The 19,396-nt window shown below is 36.4% G+C and overlaps 1 protein-coding gene across 1 annotated transcript in view; it reads right to left on the bottom strand.

Moving 5' to 3' along the window:
- Positions 1 to 19,396, bottom strand: part of PDGFC (platelet derived growth factor C) — a 117,817-nt gene that overhangs the window by 21,345 nt on the left and 77,076 nt on the right. Inside the window, exon 3 of the mRNA XM_084285429.1 lies at positions 10,345 to 10,525. Coding sequence (XP_084141555.1) covers positions 10,345 to 10,525 — 181 coding nt within the window. The remainder of the gene's footprint in view (positions 1 to 10,344; positions 10,526 to 19,396) is intronic.

Genomic DNA, 19,396 nt, shown 5'->3' with positions numbered 1-19,396 from the left:
TTACAAAAAAAATCAGAGAAAAAGATGTTTTAGTAAGCAACAAAATTACATATAGACATATCTTTTTTTTTCCTATAGAAATTACTATATCAGTATTTTCACAGCAAACTAAACCAGTATGAAATTTGAGATAAACACTGATTGTGAGCTCAGTATTATAGTATCAATGCTATCCTTAACACAATTTCCATCAAAGTTAAATTTGTCCTGTTAATCTTTACTTCACTCACTCAGAAGTTTAGAGGAATAGGTAGCAACAGTGAAGTTACACCTCCGTGGACAGAACATTATTCTCAATTTAATAAAAAGAGACACAATTATTTGCCAATTAATTAATTGATATATATTTTTAAAATAATCTATTTATATTTGGATAGCATGGCCATTGCTTTGATGATGTGGTCACTATTTTTCAGAGTCCAATACCTAATATTTCCTGTTGAGGGCAATGGGATCTGTTTGTTTGTTTGTCAGCAGTCATGCTACCCGTACAACAGAAAAGAGCTAATCAAAACATCCACATATTTCAAAAGCCTATAAATTGAAAAGGGTAACATTATCTATTATTGCAATTTGAACTGTGTGCTTATCACTAGATGAATAGAAGTAAAGAATGTTAACTTTACATGCAATAATAAAACCAAAGATGACACACTGTCAGAATAATGCTATTTTTTTTTTTTCTCCCTGACAAAAACTAGGGGAATATCATTTGTACTGAATGATCCAACAAAGACAGTCTGGACAGTTTTCCCTCCTTAGGTAACTTGACCATAATTTTCACTTTCTCCTCGAAACCTCAATATCTAGCAGCCAAAAAAAAGCTGCCATCCTTTTCTGAAGCAGAAAACATCAGTGGAAGGAGCAATGAAGCAGTGGCCTATTACACATGGTGTTCTGTGTCCAGTAACAGCCTGCAAGATTCAAAAGAGATTTTGCTTTACCTCTGTACAGTGGACTTTGCACAAGGCTCAGCTTCACCTTCTGATCCCCTCTACCGTATCATAGATGTGCAGGTGTGACCCTTAAGCTCTAGTACTTTTAGACGCATTTTGTTAGAAAAGTAGTAAATTAATTCCAAATTGTTTATCATTTTTCATCCATCTAAATATTTAGTTCTAAATGTAACTCAACTTTTTATTCTTAATGACGATTGGGAATATAATTGAAAAAACATTTGACAATTTTTCCTTTTTTCATTGTACTGCTGATTTCACCATCTGTCTTTTAGTTCCTAGTGAAAAGCTGGGCTGTATTCTGAAGTCCTTTATAGCAGCAAAGTGTTGGTTTCAAAGTTATGAACCTTAACTCTACATTTATGCTGCATCAAGAGACATCTATTTTAGAGCACCTAATTGCTGGTTTTCTTTTTTTCCACATGAAAGGCGCCTATGACTTTCTTAAGCAGAAAGGCAATTAAAAAAAGTAAGTACAGTATTTAAAGTTACATATATGGACAGACTGCGAACAAGAGGAGAAGGATTATAGAATTTACTTTGACTAAAATACATGAATTCCAAACCAAAAAGACATTACACAGATGACTCAAGAAATGTAAGCATTTTATTATTAACCTTTGATTACCCAGAACACCTCACACTGAAAAACCTGAAGACAACCATGTTCAGAAGAGTTCAGTAGATCAGAGTGATTTTTAAAAGATAAGCAAGGGTAACCCTATTAACAGCTTACATATCAAAATCCTATACGTATGGCCTTACAACTAACACATTTTAATGTTGTGGCATTTGGCCCTTTCTTCCCGAAGAAATACAGGTGTCTGAATGACCTTGATAACTCAGGTCAACTCAGTCGTCTTACTCTCCTTGGCTACCTAGTCAGTTCAGTCTTGTCACCCAGCAGGGAAGTTTGGGGTCAGTTGCATAGAATTAGCAAAATTTATCTCCAAAACGATTTTAGACGTTTTGAAGTTTTGATTTAATTTTATTTTTTCATTTATATATATATATATATATATATATTTACATCCACACATATATTTGATACATAAATGATCTTCTCAGTAAAGATCCAAACTGAAATGTATTGGAAATGTCTCACTGACAGATTTAGACTGTTTCTTTTGACATAAAAATAGTTTAAATAAACCTACTGAAAACAAAACATTTGACAATTCAATTCTTCAATTGTACTCACTACACCAACTATTCACCAAAGCATGAAAATATGGACTTCTAACAAAATTAACATAGCATAGCATCTGTCTTGCTAAAGACTGTCAGGTTGTTCAAGAGCTATTTGCTGTGCTACTAGAAGAGCACTTTGAACAACAGATCTCCCCTGAGAAACTTTCAAGCTAAGTGCTACCAAAAGACATCAGGGCTACGTACTAGAAAATAAAGCATTGGGTTGATTTAAACGTGCACATCACTACACTGAAATTCCCCTGATCACTTAACAAACAGCTCTAGTGAGACCTGAGAACTGTTGCACATGGTGTCAGGGCAGAGTTATGGAGTTTCCCCTAGGTATCCTTTTGCAGCTGAGAGGGAAGGGCTATTAGCAAATATCAGCTTCACACTGTCTATAGGGTTACATGCAAAATTTCTTCCAAAGGGTGCGCCATCTGCTTTCGTACATCCATTTTTCAAGTGCCTTAAAGCCAGGTCTTTCATGCACTAAATTGCTCCCTTCAATTTGAAGCCTAGCAGTTTAGTTCTCCTCGTAAATGATTCTTAGCATTTTTCTTCCTACAATTTATTGCCCAGTTCAAAACTAGAGTGAAATGAATACTCAAGCAGCCTGAGCCCCTGGAAATGTCTTTTGCCAAACAGAAATTGCCCTCTGTTCTCACGTGCAACGTTTTTGCTTGTTTCCATTTTTTAAGCAATAAAAGTTCTTCATCAGTGTGTACCAGCTATCAACAGTCAACATGGAAACAACCCTCCTGAATTCTTTCTCCACCACCCTAGTCAGAGATAACTGAAAGAACAGATTCAACAGCTTTGTGATTATCTAGACTTTCCCATGAAAACAAAACCCAAAACTTTTCAACAAATATCCTGGCTTCTTCAGCCAAGCCTTTCATCATCATCATTAAAAAAAGTTTTGAGCACTTATGAGAAGCTAACAAATGACAGCTCATAATCCCCATCTGTAACACCAGAGGCCAGGTACTGCACAGACAAGACAGGTGCAAATTTTGGTATTCCCATAGTGCTTATTACCTTTTTAGAAAGGAAACGATTTCTCTTAACGCCACCACCAATACCCCACATTAATCTTTCCTCAAGCAAACTCCCGCCCTGAAGCTACTACACAGTGTTATTACCCTGTCAAGAATTTTTCTCCTGAATTTAAAGAGGTGCTTCTGCCAGTTCGTGGCATTAGACATCTACAAAAGCACCTCCATTATTCCATTGTTTTGCTTGTAATTCTGCAATTACTAAGGGTCCTTTCAGATCTGTACCATATTTAAAAAGATGGACAGATAAACTACACTAAGTAACTTCTCTTTGTTCTGTCCCAAAATTTCTCCTTTCATTTCTGTTTTCATCTTTCCCTACCAAAATTATGGTAAGAAAAAGTAGCACAGTACACACAAATAAAGAGTTACTGAGCCCCTATTTTATTAGGATAGGACTGTGGCATGACTAAGCTAAAGACAGTAAAATGGATAGGGACGTGTCATTGAACGTAACTAAAATAGCAAAACTGAAAATTATGGTGCTGCCTGAAACCCAGTGCCAAGTGTACATTTCCTTACCTCTTTTCTACTATCAAGCATGTCAGACACAACATCTCAGTATTTGAAACCATAAACAAATCTAGGACTGTGCTAGTTACACATTGAGAATAGGACAGAATCACTTTGGTTTGGGATTTGTAGAGAAGCCATCAGCATGCTTTCTCCAAAAGCTGTGAATAACATGTTGATCCTGGAAACTGGAAAAGGGATAGTCAACTAGAAAATTATATAATGATTGAAACAGAAATATATATATATGTGTGTGTGTGTGTGTATATATATATATGTATATGTATATAATGTATATATACATGTATATAATGTATACATATATATAAATGTATATAATGTGTGTATATATATGTGTGTGTATATATATATAATATATATATATACACACACACATACAGATAAAAGTACCCCAGGAGGGGAAAAAAAAAAAAGAAATACTCAAATACTAATGAAAAATGTGAGAGCTGTTTTTTTGTTTGTTTGTTTGTTTATATCAGTTTGTTTAATGGAGCCATTTTTCTCATTAAGAACTCAGTCTGAAATGGCAAAATGAGATGAATGACAACCATTTATTTATTTTTAAATTTTCAGTTTTGATGTTTAACTGTGTTTTACCCTAAGTACACAATCTCATACCTACAATATACTCAGGACTACAATGGTTGAAAATTATTTTCATTATTGATGTGCTCTTTGTTTATTAGCATGTGTAAACTTCATTGTCTATTAAATCAAGTTGAATGATACAAGTAACACCAAAGGTAACTGCTATGGTAATCCACAAGGCTGGTATCTCCCCCAAGCCCATCTTCTCCATGTTAATATATTCTATTCTTTGCATCATTAATGCAGACTAGAGTTTCCATATTAGTATCTTTCCTAGATTAATATACAAATTATTATTATTTCTGCTTTCTCATCAGTTGGCAAAATATAGTTCTTTCAGATAATTCCCAAACAGAAATAATATTACGTAAGATCCCACAAACACTAGTCAGACCGCTCCCAGAGTCATCACATTCCAGGAGAATTTTGAGTTGTCTCTTTGGAAAAGACACAAACACTCCTCTTTCTACCTTTACCTTGTCTTTCAGACTTTCTGATATAAAACAAGGAAAAAAAAAAGAGCACACAAAAGCAGAACATTTATGTAAGATTACTTGTAGAATACTACAATAAACTAAATGATAAGCCATGTAAAATATGTATTTTAAAATTAATTAATTATGGATGCATGATCTTGATTGAAATACTAAGAGAAACCCCAAAAAAGTTTCCAAAAGTTTGCAATTAATGAAAATAATCACTTACAATAATAAATATTTATTACTAAATGCAAACCTAATAAAAGGTCTTAGCAGCTTATAGACATGAAAGATGAAAGATAGCATCATGAATTTGAAATACTTTTCCAATCTATTTCCAACATTTTTCCACTTCTTAGGGCATTTAAGGAGGTTAAAAAGTGTTTGCACTGAGCTGTCCTAGTAACTGCTTTAATTTTTTTTTATGGTGTCCATGTGACAAAATGAGATATAGTCACAAGGAAACATGACATTATGATTTTATTAGAAAATACCCTTCAAAGGTTCTGTCTACTTCAAAGTTTTCTTTTCCTTTCATTGTAGCCACATGGATAATAGGCATCTTCATTTGTGTACTCTTTGTAGTTTTTTGATTTACATGAACTGAACCTGAAGCTTGTCTCTATCTATGTATTTGTGGGTAATCTTTAACATCCCACATTAAAAAAAAAAAAAGTAAACAGAATTCTTTAGTCCTCAGCACAAACCTAATGAAATCCTCAAGGAAAGAATTAGTATAAAAAAACCCCTCTGACTGGCAATGCATCATTCTTAGCCACACACAAAAATTCAATGATCAAATTTGCAAACTTGAGCATCTTTAGAAGTTTATCGATTCATCTGGGCTTAGGTTTCACTGTACATAATCAGTGAAAACTCTGAACACAGATTTTTTTTTAAGAGTCCTTCCCAACGTATGAAGGATTTTCAGTCCTCTTTAGCATCATGTGGCATTCCAATGTGCTAAATAACACTTATACTCTCCCACTGCTTCATTCAACCTTGGCTAAAACTACCCTGAAATCATGTTATTTCTCTTCCAGATACTTTTGATTTCTTCTTGAGAAAGTGCAGCTAAAGCCCCTTCTTCACCTTTGTTTAGGAGAGCAACAGTGTCCTTTGTGATGTTTCTGGATGGATTTTCAGTTTTTGCAGCCAAAGTTAGGCCTCTCTTGGGCTTTGGTCCTGACATGAGATACACATCTGATATCTCTGGAATCTGTGGGCTTTTCAAAGGAAGCGAATGCTAGGTAAGAGCTTTCTTTTTTCTCTTCTTAGTATGCACTTCTTCTATTAGTATTTTCATTTTATTTGCATTTTTTCATTAAACAAGCTCAACTTTAAAAGATTCTACAAAGAAAACTAACATGCTCAACATAAAAAAAAATCAAAGCTTGGCTAATTTGGATGAAATAGAGGAACAATTATTAGATGGCCATAAACAGATTATTAAACATAAATATTAATATATTAACAGTTAATATATGACTATATTAATTTATATATATATATAAACATAATATTAATCTTAAGTATTACTGTTAATAGCAAGAGCACTACTAACATCATCTCTCCATCAAAGAAAAAAAACACACCTCTCTTGGATTGAAATCTAGGTAGCCATACAGGTACTGCACCAAAATCACAGAACACCTGCCAAATCACTTTTAAACCAGGTCAGCCATTTAAGATCCTTCTCGGATTTTGCTCTTCATCTTCACTTGCATAGAAGAGGGTTAAGTCTGTTCTTAGCAAAGATCTTTGGCAAGATCTTTCATGACAAATGACATGCTACCATATGCCAAAAAAAGAAGGGGGAATATGGTCACCCCCAGCTTCAACTTTAACTGGAGCTGCTTTGTTCTGAGTGCCCTGAATAATTAATAACTACTTTGGCAATCAGTCATGCATTCCTTAATGGCACCTCAGGCATCAAGTATCCCATTCACCCGCTCCTCCAAGTAACAATGGACTTTATTACATCAAGTTTTCTATGCCAAACTTGTAACTGACATAATTTAAACTAAACAAGTCACTAGGAAGACTGAAGCTCCAACACATTGTAGGAATTTATAAGGTTTCCCTCAATTGCATGTGGCTACTATATGGGTTAGAGTTGTAACTGGGGACAAGTGAGAAAAGGAAAAGAAATGAAATACGGATTGCTTTTTGCAGTAAATTTCTAGGAGGTTTTGGTGCCAAATACATGACTTTTAATAAATGCATAGCTGAACAGTCAAAATGCAGAACAACCACTAAGAAGCCCCTAGTGAATAATGCAGCTCACCAGTGAGCGCTGACTAAGTGACAGGGCATAGCATGAAAAGAGTGCCTAAGAATAACAGTCACGCCGAAAGTAGCAGGAGAATTTTAAATTAACACAAGCTAAATTTTCATGGCAGAAAAAAGTTTTTCAACACTTCCTTCCACTTTACAGTATTCCAGACTAAATGAACTTGCAGCTATAGAACAAAGAGAGCTAACCAAAATTGCAGAACGTTCTTCTAGATGCGCCCAGACCACACAATTTAAGTTGGAAGAAATTCAAGTAATTAAACTGAAGTTATCTAGACCCTCAAGAAATCTTCGTGATTTTCTCAGCAAGCATTCTGCTTTTATACAGTATATGCACCACTTTTAAGCAGTGCCTTATAATGCTGTGTTAAACCATTCTGTAAAATGATGTTGCATCTAACAACATAAGAACTGCTGGGAGTCCTTTTCAGAGGCTAAATCCTACAAGTAAGGTAACCAGATCAATAGCCGGTCTCCCCCTACTTATTCATCATGTGAAAAGTTCGTTTGAAATATAATATACAAAGTAAATATATATATATACGATAAATTACAGGAGATTTAAACAAAGCCATTCCTCTTGCTCTTTAAAAGACCTGAAAATGTGTCCGGTGCCCCTCTCTGTGTGTGGCCTCCAAATACAGAAACAAGCTTGCACTGTTTTATTTCAGTTTTGCTTCATTTCTCCCCAAACAATCTCTCATTGCTAGTCTACCAGGCATCTACCCCTCCCCCTTTCTTTCAAAAAATGAAAAAATTATTAACTGTTTAGGACCAATTTATATAAGTGAATCACTAGGCAAATCAGTTGTTTTTGTAAGAATTATTTAAAATTTACACTTATTCCTATGGTTGACAACTGTAAATTTTAATTTATCTTGAAATGTAGGATGACGTATCCTTACAATTTTAAGGAAAACACAACTTTCAGTTTTCAATTGCTTTAGGTACAAGCAGCAGCAGATCTAATCTTGAATCTTATCAACACAGACTGCATTTACAATCCAGACAGTTAATTATGCAACCTGAAATATGAAATTGTATTTTGTATAGCTTATTAAAACAGAACTTTTCATGAAAAATCTCTTTATTAAAGAGACTTGGAAATTAATTCTCACAAACCTGTTGCTATACCGTGCATTTTGAAGCTGGCTTTGAATTTCTGTGACAGGAAAGGGGCTGCTCTTGCCTGTTACATATGTGAGACAGAAAATTGCTTGGTTTCTGTAACAGTTTGTATGTGTACTTCTGATGCATGTAAACTTTATTAGAGGAAAAGAGGGACTAAAAAAATGCATCCTACAATCTCAGCTCTTTTTGTCTACTGAACAAATGTTCAGTGTTAACGATCTAAATATTTTGAAGATTAAAATTGTTTTGAATTGTTGATAATTTAAATCATAGAACCATAAAATCATTTAGGTTGGAAAAGACCTCTAAGATCACCATATCCAACTGTTAACCTTGCACTGCCAAGTCTACTGCTAAGCCATGTCCCTCAGCACCATACCTTTTGAATATCTCCAGGGACAGTGACTCAACCACTTTCCTGGGCAGCCTGTTAAAATACTTCACGACCCTTTCAGTGAAGAAATTTTTCCTAAAATCCAACCTAAACCTCCCCTGGCACAACTTTGAGGCTAAACTGAGTCCTGCATTGAAGATAATTATGCTTACATTTTGGTATTTTTAGGTGCATTTTTTTAATCCGTTCCACAAAAATTGTATCATACACAAGTCAGATAGACATGTAGCAGATAAGATGTAATACTGGAGGGCACCTACAATGAAATCTGCCCTCAGCCCACACAAAGCATCTATTTAGGGATTTTCTTTTACCATTTTCTAAAAGTAACATATTTATTACCTTCTGCTCTCTGGTATAAAAAGAGCTTAAACCCAGCCATACCCAAGCTGGTTTGCATGCCAACTGACATTTTATTTAATTTCAAAATTCATCATCTATCAGTCATACTATTCCACTAACAAAAGTGCCCAACTCACAAAAGAGACAATCATGGAGATCCCTTAATCATTTCAGGGATAATACTTAGTTAGTCCTAAATATTTACAAACATTTAGAGGAATACAACAAGAAATAGCATGTACTACTACGCTTCACTTACATCATCAGTACACTAAATGTATTATCTATAAGATTATGTATTGTTGAATAAATGCACAGAATTATTCTATGCTTCTCCATAACTGAAGTTTTGCAAAGGAGGAAAAGAGGAGAAAATGCAAAGCGGCAGAAGCAGTAAGCAAGCCAAATGCATCAAGTGAAGCACATGTCAGTAACATTAGAACATGGATTCTTTTGATCAATTTTTTATTGAGTTTGCAGATATTTCCAACCAACCAAATACCACAAACCACAAGATGACTTAGGAGATTCAAAAAGTGAATTATGAGGAATTTAAAAATATTCTTCACTCTCTTTAAATACAGAATATCTATTCTGTAAAAACATGTCAACTCCTGTTCCACTGCATCCTGATGCTTCAGAACATTATCTCATCCTCAAAAATCTATAAACATTGCTTTGCTATCAGAGATCTTTTACATTTTCTTTTTTTTTTTTTTTTCCCACCAAGTGACGAATTTGCTGATGGTTAAAATACCCATATTTTAGGCAGTGACTAATGTTTAGTTCCTGTGAGTTGCAAGTGTTAACCAACATTCAAGAGAAGTCTAAAGTACATTTTTCAGGAAAAATGCAGTGGAAACTGAGTATTATGTATTTTCTACTTTATCACTACAGTAAAACAAAATAACAACTTTGTTTTTGAACCAGGTATAATCATTTGACTGTGTATGAAGCAGCTGACTAACAAGAACATTAATTTCTTCAATCTTCTTTGTAACTTCCCAATGTCCTTTAAGTGTCATGCAGCTGATTTTTCTTATGCTGATTTTTCTTCTTCTCAAAGAAGAAAAAAAAAAAAAAAGTGGCTTTTTTGCAGTACTGTATTAGGAATACAAACATTTTATTCAAGTTTCCACATAAACAACCAAGCCCACAACTTCCCAGTCCAAAGCCATCCAAGATGAACCACAAGAACACTTGGTTAGTTAAAAGGCAGAAACAAAATGTAAAATTCTGGCAGACAGATTATTCATTATTGTTATTATTGAGAAATAAACAGTAATTAATCCTAAACTTTTCAAAGATTCTTTTGAGCTACCACTTCAAAGATTTTGTTTTTCTGAAATGCACCAATCCTGAAACATGTTACTTACTGGCACAAGAAGTGTATAATGGATGCAGAATCCAGGTTGAGAAGGAAAATATTCATCAGACACAAATCTTATTCTGATCTGGTTTCCTTTGGAGATTTGTCTGCTTGGCACACTACTGGAACCACACCAGCGCCCTAAAACAGTGCCATCACTAGGCTCTTCAACTTCTACAAAGTCATACCTGAACAGAAAAGAAAATTACATGTTTATTTACTGGTAAATTTCTGTAAACTTCCTCTTTTAATAAACAGAGTGACTCTGTAGCTTGCATTTTTTATTATTTTTTTTAATGCTTTAAGTATGCTATCAAAGCCAGCTATTTTAAATGTAGCTTCCAAGTTGCCACCGGCTTAAATACATAATAAAATCATGCAGTGAGGTTAAAAAAAATAAGAGCTAAGTTAGCATTTTGAACAGACCATGAGTACGACTGCTTGTTCCTTTTATGGGAAACAATTACAATATACAGGATAGAGCAGAATGAAGTCAGAGAAAAAACTGAAATTGCTTAAGCCTGGCATAGTAATTCATACTGCAATATCACTAGAAATATACTGCATGTTACCAGGGAAAATTCAGTGGCTTTTTGCTACTGAAACCTTGCCCTCTTGTAATAGCAGTGGTGAGCAGGCTCCAGGAGGTTAAGGTGGTTTAGGGAAACTTCGAAGCACATTTCAAGCTTATGCATATCCCAGTGAGACATTGGTGAAGCAAAGACCTAAACGTACCGCGTGTCAGAAAGAACCTGCTATTTTGGTACGACTGACAAGAGATATATGGGTTGGGAGCTTTAAAAGAATGAAACGTACACGGTTTGATTTAGTTTCATTGGTTTTTAACGTGTGGTCTGAGTATCCCTGGGGATCCGTGAACTTCAAATAGCTCCATGAAAGGTAAGTAAGAAACGCCAGTCAGTTGTCATCCATAAGCTTAAATATGCCCCGCAAAGGTCCTCGCTTCCACTGCAGGATGTTTAGGGGCTTCTCAAGTCATAAAAACACTGAAAGCCACTGCTCTAGAAGGCATGTCTGGTTTTAATATTTTAACCTGTTTCATGTCAGTTCCCCAGCTGCCTACTGACAGAATAAACAGTAGGAATTTCAGTCACTTTTCCCCTGCTGGAGCTTGAAAAACTGAGCACTCAGAGGAAGGCAGGAGAGTGCTGGTGAGAGTGCGGCTGGCTTTGGGAAGGCGACCACCGCCGCTGCCCCGCTGCGGCCTGCTCGGGGGAAGCCTCCCCAGCTGCACTCTCTCTCAGGTTCTGCCATGCACTGGGGACACCCCTCATGGAAATCTAAACTGATAAATATCCCTCGGTCCTTTCCAAGGGTACAGACAGACCTACTTCTGATGACAGCAAACATCCACACTCTGAAAAGGAAAACACACACACACGCACTCTGCCAAACACGCCAAGCAACGTGAAAATTATTACCTTAAACATTTTGTATTGAAGCTTTTCCTGGATATTTTTTTTTTGTTTCAGTAAAGCTAATCTTTATAATGATTCCCAGTTCCCTAGTTAGACAGAAGGCAATAAATTCTTGTGTTGCATGTTTGTGCAAGACTGACTTGCACATTTATTTTCTCCATTTAAAGGACCAGTATTTTTTCCACTTAATTAGAAATGAATGCAATGAATATGCTCATTAACTGTGTTCAAAATGTATTACTGCCATGTACCACAGTTTTAAATCTTTGTTGAACTTATGATACTAATTACTTCATCACCGTCTTTTTTTTTTTTTTTCCCCAAACCACTAATTCCTTTAACTGGTCCGCCAATGTTTTTACTTTATGATCAGGTATACAACGTATCACAAAGGCAACTTGTACATTAATTGCACTAAGATTTCAGAGTTCACCATATTTATCAAACTGATTTTGCGCACTAAATTTTATTTTATTTCTTCAGATCAGGTTACAAAATTTCCAACAATAACCACCTTTTTATTTTTCTAGTTAAAAGTATCAAATAACCCTAACTACTTTCTGATTTGTAAGGAGTGAGTAAGTTAATTATTATGTTTATCAACTTAAGCTTAAGATGTTTGGGGGTTCAGCCATAGTACAGGCATCAGTGCTGCTACCGCAATGTACAACTTTCTGCTGCTTCCACTGGTCTAATGTGACCCTTGAAGTAAAAGACAAATTCAAATAGTTTAAACTCTAATTGTATTAGTTGAGACATAAGTTAGAGGAGATTCTGAAAAACCCGAACAAAATTCAGCTTTCTGAAAAACACAGCAGGTCCAGATAACTCTGTTTCTCTGTGTGTTTTTTAACTTCGGTCATTCTCTCCTTGATCTCTGTATGTGGTATTTGTAAGCAATCTGTCTTTTGTAATCATAATCATTTCCAATTTTTTCAGTGTTATCAGTCCCACCTTGGCCGTGTTGTTTCTCAGTCACCCTGTCCCACCCTAACACCCCTTTAACCCTCAGAAACCCACGTGTTTCCAAGGGATCGATCAAGACATACCCTCAGCACTTTACAGCACTCACAAGTTCTGCACCCAAGTGTGCACAACTGCCAAAATCCCTGTTTGAAGGATTTACTAAAACCTACTTTATAAGCCAATCAAACATAACTTTCTCATGGTAACTTGATACAGTGCATACAGCACTAAGTGGTTTACAGTGATTGTTCCCTTTCTCTAAAGTCTCCCTCAGGACATGTAGATGATTTATGGGTTTTGTTGTTTTGCCTTTTTCGTTTGTTTGTTCAACAAACAGGTTTGGTGCTTGTAGACAAACTTTCTGTTTTCAAAAGCAAATATGAGATATGAGTACTGGTTTCTTACTTCTGGACAGAAATGTAGGCAAATCTTTAGGAACTTAGTCTACATCAACAAAAAAGAGAGACTCTCACACATTTCCTGGACATCATGACACTTTTAGCCCCTAACTTTATTCCCATTGGTTATCTAGGTTGAATGTGCTGCAAGAGACTGCCAAAAGGATCTTCTGTGCACCTGAGAACCCCTAGCACTGCACATGTTGACTGAAGTTTGAACTGGCTGTGAAACACAACAAAATAAAGAGGTTTGGATGCTTTAGTGTTTACAAGACTGCTGTGCACAGTGCTGCGGCTTTGTGTCACAGGGCTAAAGAGTGGCAGGGCTATCACAGCCATTAAAATTATCTCCCCATAAAGAGAAGCTTCTCCTCAAAAAGCAAGAAAAGCAGGATAAATAATTTAGAATTGAAAATACATTTTCTACTTGTAATGGAGTTAAAAAAAAAAAAAGTTTAAATGCATGTTGAAACCAAAAATCCTTCCTTTTTGTGCAGTGTACAAACCAGAAAACCCAAAATTCTTTGGCACAATGACTAAAAAAAATGCTCTTGTGCTGCATCTATGTTCAATACATTACTCAAATATTAAACTTGAGTAGTCTCATCTCCTTTCCCATGATGAAAGATGCTTTTGCCCTTAGTCACAATGTCGATAATGCCCTCCTGGATATTTGATGCAGAATGTGTATTCCTCTTCCCTAAGGCTGAGATGCCCAGGACCCTGAATTGCATTAAAAACCCGAACAAAACAATTTATTTGAAAGGGACAAAGAAGCAATGTAAGGAGCTCTGAACTTCAATGCCTTTCCAACCAGGAAATATATTTTCCAAGGGAATGTGTTTTCCTCTCCTTTCTCTATTTTTCTGTGGTTTGCACTGTCATTTGCTAAACGTTTTCTGACAGGCTGTTTACTTTGGCTTACAGTTTTGTGACCTTTGCACAGCCTCCCTCTGCCTTCAGAATCCCACAAATATATCAATGAATGTAAGGTGCAGAAACCCACATGGTAAAACATTTTGTTGTATCAGTGACACTGGATCTTTCCATTTCAAATAGATGTGCTAGACAAAAATCTAGCACACCCATCAGAACAGCTTGAGAAAAGTGAAATTTATTTTACCTTCCCCATTTGATAAGCACTGAATTCATTTTTGTTTTCAATTAAGTAAAAGGAAGTTGATAACAATCCCTGTCATTTTTTTCCCCTGTGGGATGCTGCATTATTTCTATTCCAGTTTGTTTTAAAGCATATGGAATTTCAAGGTTTTCCTGGTGACAGCAAAATAAAATACCTACCTCAGACTTGGGCCAAAAGCATCCAAGGTATTCTGGCAGTTCACCAGACAAACTGTTATGGAACAGAACTTAGATGGTTTATATTTGGGCAGCTTCAGTTTTGGAAACAATGGAAATTACTAAAAACTGTCATCATGAAAATACTGTTTTTATCTTTTTCCAAACCAAATTTTGTAAGGAAAGTTTCCGTGTCCTCTTCCTCTGCCATTAGTATTTAAAATAATTTTCATTTTTATTGCTGAAATATTTAAATTTCCTATGGAATAGAATTTTTAGTTTCCACCATTCAAGCTAGACTGCATGGCTGTATAGACAGAAGTGTCAAGGTGCTGGCAAAACCTCATGTGGTCTTCACCTCTTAGATCACTTAAATCACAGCTGCAAGTAATCATCTGTTTTTTGTGAAATAAAAGAGAGAACGAGAGAAAGAGAGGGAAGGGAAGGGAAGGGAAGGGAAGGGAAGGGAAGGGAAGGGAAGGGAAGGGAAGGGAAGGGAAGGGAAGGGAAGGGAAGGGAAGGCCAAGCATTTAGCTTGAAGGGTTTCTTTTATTATTATATTTATTTTTTAAAGTTTGCCTGCCTCACTTGTAATAAATTCTGGAAGCCTTCCTCAAGCCATAGAGATCTCTAGTAACACTTTATTGGGAAAATTCATGTTTATTTGGGTGGAAAGGGGAATACTGGGGCATGACAGAGGCAGTCAGGTCCATGGTATCTAACAGCAGACCCAATCTGTTTAACCAGCCTTGTCGTTGCCCATAGATCGATGCATCGTAAAATCTCCAGCAAAAATGGATGATGAGACATGAAGAATGAAAAGCTCATGATAAAGAACAGAGAAAATGCGAGGACCCTTAGGAGAAGTTCTTTGCTGTTACCCTTACTGCTGCTCCCTCAGAGGTAGTTTTCCTTAAAGACTGAGGCTCAGAGAAACAAGATACATCATGTGAAATAAAAAACAAAATGAGATAAGAAATCAAACAGTTAGTTACAGTACAGGCACTTCTGCACTATTTTTCAATTTGTGTGAGAGGAAATCTTACTTTTGGCCACACAGTACAACCACCTGCCACCCAAATTTGCAAGCTTTGGAATGGTTATTTAATTTGTTTGCATTCCAAGTTTATTAATTTACTTCATACTGTTTTGCATTTATCGCCAGTACACCATGTTCACCTGAAGGTGAACATGGGCTAGAAAGGACTAGAAAGGACTGGTCCATCTAGGACTAGAAAGGACTATAAAGGACTAGAAAGGATATGGGCTAGAAAGGACTGGCCCATCAGTCCAGCAAGTCCACCAAGGCCCATCAGTCCACCAAGAAGTAAATGCAAAGTTCCTGAAATCACAAACCTCTAAGGGCGCACATCTGTGCAAGTTCACTATTAATAACTCAACTCACCACCCAGGTGGCAGAGGAAAAAAACTTTTCTATCACAGAAAGCAAAACTTCCAGGAGGAAGGGAAGGGAGAGGGCTCACTGTCTGAAGTGCTGACCCTGTGGCAGCATCTCAGTGCAGTGTAAAACTTCAGTAAATCTGATCCCACTCTGCATTAACAGAAAATTTTGACTGGGGGCTACTTCGAGCAACAGTAACAAAAGGATATTGGAAGAAAACTCTCTGTCAAAGACTACCAGATAGAAAATTTTTAATATTTAAAATACTTTCTCTCCATCATGTATTTCCAACAGGAAGCTCTAAAAAAAAAAAAAAAAAAAAGGCTCCAAAAGCATAGGACTCCAGAGCATTGGCAATTCCCCCCAGCCTTCATCCTTCATCAAGGAGGACTTGGCAGTGCCTTTGCTTTTCAAAGGTTGCAGATTATCCAACAGTTGAGAAATGAGTCACGTTCCACTTAGCAGCTGACAATTTCTGTCATGCTTGATGTTTTAACGTAAAAACAGAAAAGATGTAGACACAGTAATGATTTGACATGCAATAAACTTCCACAGTTGTAACTGTATTTGCTGATCCTACACATACTGTGTTTTAATGGTCACTGTTAAGAAACAGCATACCCAGAAATAATCCAGATAAATAAGTGATGAGGTCAGCTTTTCATTCTCAGAAAATGATGTTTAATTATACACAAGAATCACTTGCAGCCAATACGGCAAATGAGTATATTATATAAAAAAACAAGTATCCTGCCATGCCTACATTTTCCATGAAATGAAGATACTCAAGGTATAAACAGAGAACATTTCTAACTGCCATTCACCAAATATGGATTGTAGTTTCTGCGCCAACCCACTCTGAATACATCTATTTTAGAATATGCAGCCCTGTACGCTAGGAAGTGCCTTATGGAAACACAGATTCATTCACAAATGTTATAGGGTTGCCATGGTTCTCTCTAATCTTTCCTCGTACTGATTAGTAACAGCCTGAAGCTCCTACCATAACCGCACAACTCCTTCAGTATCTCTACCTTGTTATTTATGATACATTTAAAAAAAAAAAAAATTTAATCTTTAGATTTCAGTTTTCTTCCCCTTCATTCACTGTATACACTCATAATCCAAGTGGTTTACATTTACAATGCTGCAAGCAAAAGGGAAAAATGAGACAGGGCTTAAACCCCAGATTTCAACTCTTCGAACAGCTGAACGCTTTTTGTGAAAAGGATGCACTGGTTGTTCGATTTCAATTAACTGTTGCATAACCACACCCCTGCCTACCAGTAAATGCTTCCATTTTCTGTGGATTTTTTTGTAGGGTAGCTGTTGCCACTTGGTGACAACACACTGGATGGAGAAAAAAACAACTGCTGAAAGCATGTCTTTGCCCTGATGAATAGCACTTTGGCACACAAACACAATCAAAGAATAAAGCCCGACTGGCACCTACATGCACTGGTAAGTGCTTGAGCATCTCCAGCTGAAGCCCATGAATACCACGGACCAAAGGTAACTTTTGCCTTCTGGGGAGAAAACGGCATTAACTCTAAACCAAAACAATTCTGCATTCAGAAAGCAACCCTGTAATTATTTAAGCATATGTTAAACTTGTCATACAGATCAAATATGGACTTTCAGGAATACAGCAACCACAGAATTCAGTCCTAGATAGCCTGTGCCGCAACCTAGTTTGTACTGCTATAACTTCTACTGATACTTTTTTCTCTGTCACTTGAATAAGTATCCTAGGATACAGAAGATGACACTATAATCATGCATATAAAGAGTGGACATAATAAAGGAAGAAGATGGTTTCCCAACTGTTCCTTTTAAAAGACTGATTCCATCTAAAATACAAGGAATAAAAAAAATAAAAATTAAAAAAAAAAATCCACCAAAGCCAAGAAGTAACTTGGATTTTTTTCCTTAGTAATACTTACCTGCTATTCCTCTGTAAACCCTAAAGAGTATTTTAGCTTGGGAATCACTTTAGCTTAGTGATCATAAAAATCACATGTTCTTTCTACACAGATAAGTATTTTGTACAAAACCAACAACACTGGTGGTGCTCAGAGTTCATATTGACAGTCAATGTTGTAAAGAATTCTTTCCAGTCTATTTTAAGCTTCTACCTGTACTCACACTGTTCACCACAGTCAATGTACCTCTTTCAGCTTCTCTGAACCTATGATTATGTTTTTCTGTCTTTTTTTTTTTTTTTTTTTCTAGCAGCATTTTCAATATTTAGTTACCGAATGGTAATTTTTCCTTTATGCACAACCCTTATATCCTGAAATGCACCTTTGGCTCCGGTCAATGATATATTCAAGAGTAAATTTTAGAAAACACCAACAAAGACATTCCTAAAGGACATTTTAAGCTTGCGAAGATTCACCCAGGGCAGTGCAGGCAACACCCCTTCCCTCCAGCACCCCCAATGACACAGCAGCGTTACCCCTCTCTTCCTTTTCCCTCCTTCCTGGCTGCCTCAATGGAATATCTATGTGTATTTAAATTAAAACACTTATTTCTTTTGTTCGGTGATGCAGTTACATATGGTCTCCTGCCTGCTACAGTAGCACACAGGATTTACCAATCCAGCACAGACCATTTATCACAAAGTCCAATATCCTGCTTCAAGACAGGCTCATAATTGCTACTTGAAAAGAAAGTGAAAAATCTCTGTAATGTAACTGAGGAGTTGCAAAATACTGCACAAGGCAGAAAAAACCTGTCTCCAACCCTAGCAGGAGATCAGTTTACACCTAAAGCATGAACGGAGTTTCCTCTCACTTTGGTTTATACCTAGTTATAAGTTTATGGTCATAAAATTATGCAGACCTACTTTTAATCCATCCACAGCATATGAATCAGAGGCTAGTATGAAACGGTATTTCCTAATAATTGCTGCTAGTTTACTGGTCTCCCTGTTCTTGTTAGTGTCAGAAAGGGGAAGAGATGTATTTAGTTGACCTTGTAAACACCCCAGGACACTCACACATGATCATCTGTCCTTTTTCAGGATAAGTAATCCTGCTTTTTGCACTCTCACATGCATCTTCTCCAATATCCTGATGATCTGACAGCAACAGATGAATGTAAATTGTATTATATACTTGCTGGTGCTGCTCCCTAACTACAACTTCATTTGAACAACTTTGTTAAAATGTTGATGCTAGGCAAAGAAGGCAACCGCAGTGTGTAGTGAGGAGTGAGGGAATGAAGAAAACAAAGGGAGGAAGAGACGGGGAGAGAAAACAAAAAATAAAATTAAAAAAAAAGCTGAGTAACAGGTGAGGAAACAACTGTCTGCCTTGGAATAGGAGAGCAGGAATGCTGATGCTATTCCTACTGATGAGGCAGGAGAAAGCTGCCCATAAATCTGACAGCGAGCCTATGGGCTTAACCATACTTAGACCTCCAGTAACCAGAAAAAAACAACACGGGGAGGAGTGCATGCTACGCACAAACTGAAATGCTGAGATGCCACCCACAGTAACTTCATCTTGCGCTGCGGGGCCTGCCTTTGTAGCTTGCCTTTCTCTTGACACTGGG

Source organism: Netta rufina (genome assembly GCF_964035555.1).
Source record: "Netta rufina genome assembly, chromosome: 4".
NCBI lineage: Eukaryota > Metazoa > Chordata > Aves > Anseriformes > Anatidae > Netta > Netta rufina.
This window is presented reverse-complemented; position numbering and strand designations above follow the sequence as displayed.